The following is a 10,982-nucleotide window of genomic DNA, read 5'->3' as shown; positions in this document are numbered from 1 at the left end:
GGCAGAAATTCTACACTAATCGACTCAGAAATACTTTGTAGAGAGTCAATTGAGACTAAAGACGCCATGTTTACACATAGAAACTAAGCTCCGCCAGGCTTTGTTTGTGAGACATGCAGCCACGAGGGACTGTCGAGGGGCGTTTCTGGGCGGAGCTTGGTAAGGTCCATTCGCACGCGGCACTCTGACCCAGTGCGCAGTTTGTCTCGGAGCGGGAGAAGATGCTATGTAATCGTCGGTAATAAATTTACCTTCATAAATCACAAGAAAGCGTATAACGACATGTGAATTAAGCAGTGCTTCGTTTTTAGAGACGGTGGGGACTACGTCCAACGTTTAGCGTCACTTTGAGGAAGTTCAAACAAAGGTAAGCTATGTGGAAGTGATGTTAGCAAAGCTAGCTAGCTATGCAGTGACAAAATGTTGCGTTGGCGATTAAATAAAGTTATCACTTCCTGCGCTTATTGTACGGAGGTTTTAACTGGCATTGCTGCACATGTGCGACAATGCTGTGAGCAAAGATTTATTTATCAAAGTCTTCAATATAGTGATGTAACATTCACGAACGAGCCTATTCTTCTGAACGGCTCTTTACTAGGACTGGAGTCTCACTCAGGACCGTTCTTTGTTTTTGTAATGCTCTCTGCGCACACTGTAGTAACTGTTATTATTCTATTTTATATGTTTATTTAATCATCAAATAAATAAAATACAAGAACGTAAGATCACACACAGCGCATGCTCATTGCTCTTTGATTATTTTCGTCACCTGTCATCTGCTACCTGGCTTCACGCAGCGGTTGAGAGCGAAAACAGACATGGTTCGCTGCTTTTGCCTGATTATTTTTTTGCTTGTAGCTCCTTGGACAGTATTCATAGTTGACTGTTTACCGTTAGTGCGTTGTCATGATTGCTATGTTTAATGGTGCAGACAGTTTCTGACATAGGCAATATGAGCAACAACCCAGGGCGTTATCTTATTAGGCGCGATGTGAAACCTCTGCAGATTGTGACACAGAGATGGAAGCAAAGCAGAACAAAGACGAGTTTGAATTGATAATTATGATTTATTTCAGCTCTAAGCATTTAATATCTAGGTGTTTTTAGGAGAATGTGGATCTTTCAGATCAGTTTGAGAAGCAGCTTTTTTTTTGTGTCGTGTAGCGCGGGGCGCTGGTCTTGGTCTTGGAACCTAAAAGTCTTAGTCTTGTCTCGGTCTCGATACACTCGGATCTTGTTCTTGACTTGGTCTCGGGTTAGGTGATAGACTCACTATGATGCTTCATCATCAGCCTTCTAGCAGACACTTGAAGGATTTCAAGACACTTGGAAACTGACTGATATTAGCAGCTGCTCACATTTCCTCCGTCCTGTGGGTGACTTGAATGAAGCATATTGTTTCTACAGTGGTTATCCAAACCACTGTAGAAACTGTAGAATATGTGACAACTATATTCCCACCACCATGTTTAATAATTATATGAAATAATCAGTCCCATATTTTGTGAAATAATCTCTCAAACTCCTACACTTTGAGATCCTTTCATTCACTTTAGGACAAAGTCACAGTTTGGTTTTTGTTTCATCTTTACTTTATATAATTTTTTCAAAATAAACATTTCTAGCACATGTCCATGATCCTCCTCATGCTCATGAACCTGGTTCCTCCATATCCCATCTCCCTGAAGCTCCTGTACTCTCCAGGCCTCATGTACATCATCCTGCCTTTGTAATGGGGCTGCTCGTACATCAGCCAGTGGCCATCCATCACATGGCAGGACATGCAGTCAGACATGCGGTAGCGGTCCATGATGGAGTCACAGTCATCCATCAGCTCATACATCTGACCACCAAAGTTCTCCCTCTCATAGATCCTCATCCTGTAGGATCCCCTGTACTGTTTGGAGACATTATGACACAATGAATGCAGCGTTTTATGACTGGACAAACCTCATTTTCATTATCAAAACATTTTCTTATAACCCACCATGGGGATCATACGGCAAGACCTGATTCCACCACTCCAGCCCATCATACTCATGTAGTCAGCGTACTCGCCCCTCCTCATGAAGTACTGGTTTCCCATGTAGTTGGGGCGGTCGTAGACCATGAAGCAGCCGCTCTCCACCCTGCAGGAGTGACACCTGCTCAGGTAGGAGGACATGTCAGCACAGTCGCTCATGCACTCATAGGAGCGACCCTGGAAGTTTCTGTCCTCGTAGAAGATGATCTGTGAAACAAGAGGCGTTATTGTTACAAGTTGAAAAAAAACAAAAAAAAACACCTTTACTTTAAACCATCTATGATTTAATAAATAATTAAGGGTATTGTGAAGCTTACTTTGCCCATGCTCATGTCAGTGGTGGACATGCTTCTAGGTGAGACGCTGATGTTGGTTCTGCTACCGCTGCACTGCCGTTCTGTTCGGTTTAACCCTCGTTTTTATACCTGACCATACCCTACAGAGTCAGTGGGGCCCCATTGTTTAAATCCCTGACCCAGCAGCATGGTATAGAGCCATTTACTGGACTGTGGTTCTGTACTGTAATCACATGACTGGGCCCTCGAAGATTTCAAATATAAATCCTTTGTCAAGCTAAAACAAAGCCCCTTTTTGAAATCCTACGTTTGGCCTCCCAGTTGGACTGAAGGCTGTTCAGAGAAAATATGTAAAAGTCCTATGATTCCAAAATCAACAGTCAGTGATATCACTATTGAGGATTTCACCATGGTCAGAAAGAATCCTATAAAAACACAAAAGAGATTTGCAAAGAGCAATGAGGACTGACTTCATATGATCGAGGAGACATTTTTTTGGAATTTGGTTTAAAATCAAACTACCAAAAAACACAACAATCATATCTTGAAACCAGAAGTTTTCATGCACATCTTTTTTCCTCACTGACAGATGTTAAATCAGGCCAAACCTCTCTTATGTTAGGTCAGTTTGAATTACTAAAATAGTTTAGTTTTTCTAATGCCACACTGTTGAAAGTAAGACTTTGTCAGACATTTATTTATCAATGTCCTCAAAGTCAAAAGTTTACATACATTTCAGATCTGCCCACAAAGCAGAGGTCCCACATAATGGTCCTCGGGGCCCACTGTCCTGATCGTATTATTTAGTTTCCCTACTGCTGTACCCTTGGCTTGAATAAAGATTAAGAGGCTTCTGGAACAAGTAGAGGCATGCACATAAGGTTATATAATCATTTGAATCAGCTGTGCTAGAATAGGGAAACATAAAACATGTAGGACCTTAGGACCAGGTATGGAACCACTGATCAGTAGGATTGAGATAAGGGCTTTGTGATGGTCACGCCAAAACATTGACTGCGTTGACTCATTCAAAGATGGATCTTTATGGTAGTTTTTCCAAGTGAAACACTCAACAACATGCATTAAATTCAGTATCGAGCAGGTAAAAGTGATTATTGACTAACTACATTCATAAGCCAAAATGTGAGTAGAATTTGGCATCACATTTCACTTATCCATACATCCATTGCTTTCCTCATATCCAAGACCAGGCTATGGCCATTATGGGTCGGGGAGAGAAATCCAGGCATCCCTCTCTTCAGTATCAGTCTTCAGTTCATTCTCTGGATTCCATGGTGTCCCAATCCAGAAGTGAAATGCAGTCCCTGCAGTTTCTTCTGGGTCTGCCCAATTGTGACCTTAACTCAGTTGTTGCGGTGCAGAGGCTCATCAAGTCTATTCTGAGCTCTAAGGTTCAGCCAAGCCACCTCATTGAGAACGTCCCCTTCAGCCACATGTATCCCTTATTTTGTGTTTTGGTTTAGTCACATTTCAGGACTCAATGGTAACTTATAAACATTACTCCTAGTCTCAGGTTGTTCTTCACTATAAAAGACAAGAGCACTGCCAACAACAACAGTATTGTACACGATGCCCTAAATTTGTCAAAGTGTCTTCAGACACTTCATGAACATGAAGTGTCTTCATGTTCATGAAGACACTTCATGTGTCTTATGCCACAGAGAAACATAAACTCCTAAGGTTGAGTTAGAAACTTAGGCCTCATTATGAAGAAGCAGTCCATTTTAAGGCTCATGGTCTCAGCCTTAGAGAAGATACCTCACATCTTCTTTGCTTCACACTTGACTGCAAGCATGGTGAAAGTTGTGAATAGAATATGCCAACAGAACATTAAAATATATAAAATTGCTCTGGAGAGACACTGCCAGGGTAAAGATCTGGTCTGTTGTTGCAAGGCTGGGATAAAAGCCACTCTGCTCCTCCTAAATAGGAGGTTTGACAGAAAGTCAAGAGCCCGCTCTCTCAACACTTCTGAATAAGTTTTCAAGTTACGGTAGGAAGAGACTTTCCGGTGGCCTGTCTTAAATACTGTTCCACCACTTTGCAGTTGTTGTCTCAATCCTCCATACATTAAAGAGACATGTTAACCATGACAGTAGTGCAATGTCCAGTCTTTCCTACTCAGAGTCGCAGACAAATTTTCAACTTCTTTGAGGTTTATCAATGGTTCTTTTCTACAGTCTCTTCAAATTCCTTTCTTTCTGAAATCCTGTCAGCTGTTTCAGAAGCTGTTTAACCCTTCCGTGGTTTTAGCTTGACACTCAGGAAGAGCACGTAAAATGTCACGGTTGGAAAGCAGGGAAGTTGGGGGATTGTAACGTCAGACTGTCAGATTCGAAAACCACACACACACACACACACACAAAAAACTGCTTAAAAGTGCACATGGGTTCAGTCAATCCCTTTAGGAGGCGAACAGAGTAAAAAAACTTGTGGGGTCTAAATGACCCTGACTCTTAAGGTCACGGGAAGGTTAAGAAAAATCAGGCACAAATGCCTTCCTCTTCAGTTTGACAGCCTCCTATAGTTACCATCTGGACTGACAGAGGACCTTTTAATCACAGCTCCTGAAAGCAACATCAGCAACAAAAGCCACAAACTCAACTGTGTAAGGATAAACCTACAACTTATCCACCTCGAAACAAATAAATAAAACCCTTAATCCTGCATTTACTCTAAATATAATTTATTTCACTTCATAAAAAAAGCAACAAAGTGCTCACTCACTTTGTGAGTCTTCTCCGCTTTGGTCTTGATCGTTTTTTCGTACAAACATTTTATATCACTTTTTTAGAAAAATCATTTCTTTCTCTTAAAGCCTTTAACATTTTTACATTCTTGGAAATAAGTCTTTAACTGACCAGTTTTATTACATTTCAATATAAATCCAGGCCATATGTATATCTTTGACCAGGTATCATAGCCTTATAAATAGTAAACCATCATGACAAAGATCTCAGTTCAAAATACTTTTATTCACCAGCATTAAACATGACATATTTAATACCAGGAATCCATGATCCTCCTCATGCTCATGAACCTCATGCCTCCATATCCCATCTCTCTGAAGCTCCTGTACTCTCCAGGCCACATGTACATCATCCTGCCTCTGTAGTGGGGGTGCTCGTACATCAGCCAGTGACCATCCATCACATGGCAGGACATGCAGTCAGACATGTGGTAACGATCCATGAAGGAGTCACAGTCATCCATACACTCATGCATATGGCCACCGAAGTTCTCCCTCTCATAGATCCTCATCCTGTAGGATCCCCTGTACTGTAAAGGAAACAAAAAATAAATAAATTTAAAGGCAATGAATATGCTGCTGTTAGTTCAGGTTAGCATAAAGATACACCAACCCACCATGGGGATCATACGACAAGACCTAATGCAGTCCCTCCAGCCCATCATGCTCATGTAGTCACCATACTCTCCCCTCCTGAAGAAGTACTGGTTTCCCATGTAGTTGGGGCGGTCGTAGACCATGAAGCAGCCGCTCTCCACTCTGCAGGAGTGACACCTGCTCATGTAGGAGTACATGTCAGCACAGTCGCTCATGCATTCATAGTGGCGACCCATAAAGTTCCGATCCTCGTAGAAGATGATCTGGAAAAGACAACCATCTTTTGAAATCAGTTACTATCTGACAAAATAAATATTTTTCAATCCCTAAAGATTGCCTACCTTGCCCCTCATGTTCATGTCAGTGTTGCTCATCTCAGTGGTGCTCATGTTGGCTGCTGATGAGTGGTTGCTCTTGCTCCTGCTCTGCCTTCCTACCTGGTTTAACCCTTTCCTTTTATACCTGAGCAAATGTAAAGAACAACTGACCTTCCCTTCACAGAACTACTAACTAAGCAAGTTACTATAGAGCTGCACAGAATGCAGAGGTTATGTTCTGTTTTTTTTCTTTGTCTTCAGTCTTTAGAAAGGTATTTCAGATTTTACAAGCAGCATTTTTAACAGTGCTTGTTTCTATAGACTGCGCCATGTGAATGTTAAGAATTCATTTTTGAATGAAACATTGTTTCTGCTGTGGTTATCTAAACTATGACTTTTTTTTGTTTTTGGTGTTTACAAAGTGAAAATTTACTTCAACACTCAAGATACTCAATTTAGTCAATATGAACAAATTTGGTGCAATCTATTTTTCTATGGTAATAACTGTACTGTAAGTGTACCATGTTGTGAGAAAAAGATTACTTTTGTTTTTGCGTGAAACTTACAATGGAAACCAGATATTTACATTCACTGAATAAAAAGTCTGTTAAATCAGTTAAGTTAAATCAGGCCATATTGTTCTTGTTCTAGGTGAATAAGAATTAATTTTTTTTCTATTTGCTAATTGTCAGAAAACTTAATGAGAAAATTTTCTTAGAGATTATTTTGTAACTTGCTTTGAATTCAGATGTTAATATACAGAATGAACATTGTGTCTTTAAAAAATAGGAAAAGCCTAGATTGTGATGTTATGACTTTAGAAACCTCTGATAGGTTAACAGACACATTTGAGTTAATTGCAGACACAACTGTGGATGTTGTTAAGGTCATATCTGGACACACTGCTGTCTTGTTTGACATGATGGGAAAGTCAAAATAAATTGGCCAGGACATCAGGAAGAGTCTTGTAGAGCTTCACCAATCTGGTTCAACCTTGGCCATGGGAACACTATCCAGATGCCTGAAGGTACCACATTCTTTTGTTTAATCATTAGCAAGTGGTTTGTTTCAAAACTTTCTGTTTACTCTCCGCCATAATCCGGGAGCACTCATTTTCATCCAGTGGGTGGTGCAAGGTGCTACAATCGATAGTAGCCACACAAGCACACCCGCTAAAAGGAAACAAACGCACCCAGTATAACACTTTCATTCTGCTGGGACAGAGGTAGCCAGGCGATTGTGCTAAAAGGTAGTTCCATCTTTCAGAAGCGAGCAGAGACTAAGTCTGAGTGCAAGGAGAAGTTTTGAGTACATGCATTACAAGTTTTGAGAAGAAAGACATGAAGTCCTGCTTTCAAAATGAAAATGTAAGCAAAAGTATTAAAAGTTTTGAGAACAAAAGACATGAAATCTTGTTTTCAGATTGAAAATGTGTGTTCTTGGACTATGGCAAGCAGAGTTTTGCACGTCATGGCATTACGACAAGGCCTGAATAAATTCGAAGACTCTTCCAAATACAGCCTTCAAATGCTCCCTTCCTTTTACCAGATTTGAAGGATGCGTCTCATGTATCTTTCATGGCCCACCATATGCCATAATTTGTTTTGGATCGGGGACAGCTTTTCAAGGTTAGCGTCAAAGGATGGAAAGTGATGAAAGCTGTAATTAAATTTGTATATATTACTTTTTAATTAATACAAAATTTACTTTAATAATTTTTTAGGCAAGAATATACCAGTGTAAGACTCAAATATCTGATTTATCAATAGGTTTTTCATTGTAATATTACTCTGACGTTTTCGGAGATCTCAGTGTTCCAGTTACACTACCAGCCAGCTCTCCTTGACAGTTATCAGCTGGCAGGGAGATTGAGAAAAGACCTGACTCACAACACATCATTTTCAAAATCCCAGTGGCTTTTCCCCAATGAGAGGAAGCTAAACACTGATATAATTAAGCGCAGTTAATGTATGTAACATTGACATTTATTTTTTCCTGACCAAATCATTTTGGCGACATTTCAAATTCCTTTTCATGTAAGCATTTTCATGGTCAATGTTAAATTTCAGTTAAGATTCAACTGTAGTCTCTTACATGAGAGCTGAAGGTTATATTTGAAAAATAAATCACTTGCTTTTATTCTTTGTGGTAGAAAAATTCAATACATTTTAAAATATTTTATGATCAAATTAACCTTTTTTTATTATTTTAGAACAACTTTATCAACAGAACGTGATGAAGAGTTTACTTTTAAATGTAAGTAAATCTCAGTATAAAACAAAGCACTTGTAGTATCTTGGAATTTTCACAGAAATATTTAAACTTATCCACACATGAACCTGGTCACCAGAAAAAGTACATAGCTAAGCTCAGTTTCAATATTAAACAACACATGTCACTTTACACTAATTTGTCCATTTGTTTTAGGGACCAAGGAGCAGACAGGACAATTCATCTCCCTGAGGGGCCAAAGATTATGCCATACATACTGTGGCCTGCTCTGAAAATTTTCATTCCTCTCAAGATTCAGGCATTTTGTCTCTCTTTTTCTGTATGTGCTAGGTTTACTCTAGAGAAGATGGGCCTCCAGGACAAGGTGACAACTTTGCAAACCAAAAAGAAATGGGATCATCTTAAAAAAAATATGTCACTTTTTATTGTCACCAGCAAATAAACATAAATATAATTGATTGTACTGCTGTATTTGTCAACTGCAATTTTGTGGTTTCCTCTTTAGGACTACAAATATCCTGGTTCAGGAGAGGAAGCATATAAATATTTATACACAACCAAAGTCTTAGTGGGAGGTAAAGCAGACACGCACACAGAAACACTAGGCCAGAACTTGCATGAGGTACAAAGATGGGGTGCACCTCCAGGACTTGCAAAAAAAATAAAAAATGGCATGGAACATTGTTTTCATCATCCGATGTCTCTCGAAGGAGCATGCTCCTTCATGATGAGTATTGAAGAGCTGAGCTCTTACACCTTGAAGTGGCCTCTTGTACAGAATGATGAGGGGGAGTGGATGTTGGAGGCATGGGTACCCTCCATCTGAAAGAATGAAATGCCTTGGAGGAGGATAGACTGACTGCCTGTAGAGTGGGCTGTGGCGGAGTACCCTCAAGTCATGTACTGACTCGGGCCAGCCCACGTAGATGTCAATGAAGCTGCCCTGACGATCACAAACGGCTTGTAATATTATGGATGGGAATAGCTTCCTATTCCGATATCACTGATTATCAGGGCTGCTTGGACATTTAATGTGGATGTGGCAGCCTTCGATTGCACCCAGAGTCTTTGCGAAGGCTCTGTGGCGGCCAAGCCTTGCAAACCCATGGGACACTATATCCAGGTCCTCTGAGAAGGACCTTGCTGCAGCAAACAGAAATGGGCAGGACCAGACCTTTGGAAATGGGACCATTGCACTCCGGAAATGAAGGGGGCGCTATTTCCTACTTTGTCTGCTGTCGCCTGTTTATATTTTCTTTTGAAATCTGTGATATATCTCCTTCACCTTTAGGAAGGAATTCCAATTCTCAGCACATATTTGAACGTCTCTCTTTTATTTACTTCAGTGCAGCTCACAGTTCTTTTCCATTATGAATAAGGCCTATATATTTCTATCACAATCATAGGAGGAATAAAAGAAATAAGGAGACATGAAAAGCAACATGATCAACTATGATAAAAAAACCCATGTATGATGAATACATGCAATGTATACATAAGAAACTTAATTGAGCAAGGGGGCGTCCCTGCCCCTTCTTGTTTGCTGCAGCGACGGCGCATATCTGCGCCTATGGTACAACTCTTGTAATTCCTCAAATATTACATATGTGCACATAAAACAACAGATGAACATCTCGTCCATCTCTTCTGCACCACTCTAATCATGATTGCAACACTGTCATGCTTGCTAGGCGACATAGGTTACGCTGAGGTTGGGAACAGTTGGTGAAGGCTAGACCTGTCCGAATTCACAGCTTCTCTCTTGCAGATGTCTTCCTACATAGACCTGGTCCTTCGAAGGATGCAGCCCTTGAATTCAGACACAGCTAGTCTCGTCAGGCATCCAACCTGGATGTTTTATACCAAGTTTTGTGCTACTTGGCCATTGTGTATGAAAGTTGTAGAGTTTTGCTTGCTTTGCCAAACTTGGGACAATTTTCGGCAAAGTTAGGTGAGTTTTTGAATACGTTTAAGCCCCCAAATTTGCGATTCCACAGCGGAAAAGAATAATATACGGGCAGCACTTCACTGCTCAGGCCTAGTAAGGATGGGGAATGTATTTGTCTTATAGCTGTCGACTGAATTTAACCATTTACCTTTGTACCATCCTAACTGTGAAGCATAAGGGTGCCAGGATCTTGTTTTGGGGCTGTTTTACTACAGTCATAAAATATCATGAGGAAAACCAATATGTCTAAATATTGAAGTAAATCTAAAGACATCAGCCTGGACGTTGTAGCTTGGATTCAGATCAGTCTTCCAAAAGAACAATATTTTTAATAACACCATACAGCCAAAGGAGATGGCTGTGTGGTGTATAAAGTGGGTTGAAGACCACAAAGTTAATGTTTTTACGTTTTCTTCAGAAAGCTCCAATATCTATGGAGAAGTTGCCACCCTAAATTATGTGAAAGGACTGTGAACAATTGTCCAAAAGTCCCTGACTGCACTTATCTCCATAGCACTTCCTCAAATGGTTGCAAAACGGTGCAGGGGAATGGGTGCAGAGGATCCAGTCCATTTCAGTATGAATCTAGGTTATAAATCTGTATTACATTTTATTGATGTTTCATGTTTTGATGAGTATTTTAGACCAGATGTTAATAAACAATCATGACAAAATTATCATCATTTCAAGATACTTTTATTCACCGGCATTAAACATGACATATTTAATACCAGGAATCCATGATCCTCCTCATGCTCATGAACCTCATGCCTCCATATCCCATCTCCCTGAAGCTCCT

General features: G+C 40.2%; 1 protein-coding gene across 5 annotated transcripts in view; it reads right to left on the bottom strand.

Moving 5' to 3' along the window:
* Positions 1–10,982, bottom strand: part of LOC106947589 (gamma-crystallin M3-like) — a 34,256-nt gene that overhangs the window by 7,603 nt on the left and 15,671 nt on the right. The window contains exons 1-3 of one of the 5 annotated variants that reach the window (XM_015032699.1): positions 2,341–2,415; positions 1,988–2,230; positions 1,459–1,897 (exon numbers count right to left, since the gene is read on the bottom strand). In XM_015032699.1, the coding sequence (XP_014888185.1) occupies positions 1,622–1,897; positions 1,988–2,230; positions 2,341–2,370 (549 nt within the window). In that variant the 5' untranslated portion in view covers positions 2,371–2,415 and the 3' untranslated portion in view covers positions 1,459–1,621. Of the gene's footprint in view, positions 1–1,458; positions 1,898–1,987; positions 2,231–2,340; positions 2,416–5,296; positions 5,620–5,706; positions 5,950–6,027; positions 6,131–10,982 lie in introns of those variants that run through there. The other 4 variants (XM_015032700.1, XM_015032696.1, XM_015032697.1 and 1 more) reach the window with 4 other exon arrangements.

The sequence above is a fragment of the Poecilia latipinna genome, unplaced genomic scaffold, assembly GCF_001443285.1.
Source record: "Poecilia latipinna isolate Pla-1442-1.1 unplaced genomic scaffold, P_latipinna-1.0 Scaffold248, whole genome shotgun sequence".
NCBI lineage: Eukaryota > Metazoa > Chordata > Actinopteri > Cyprinodontiformes > Poeciliidae > Poecilia > Poecilia latipinna.
The sequence above is the reverse complement of the archived record's forward strand: the minus strand, read 5'-3'. Positions and strand labels throughout refer to the sequence as shown.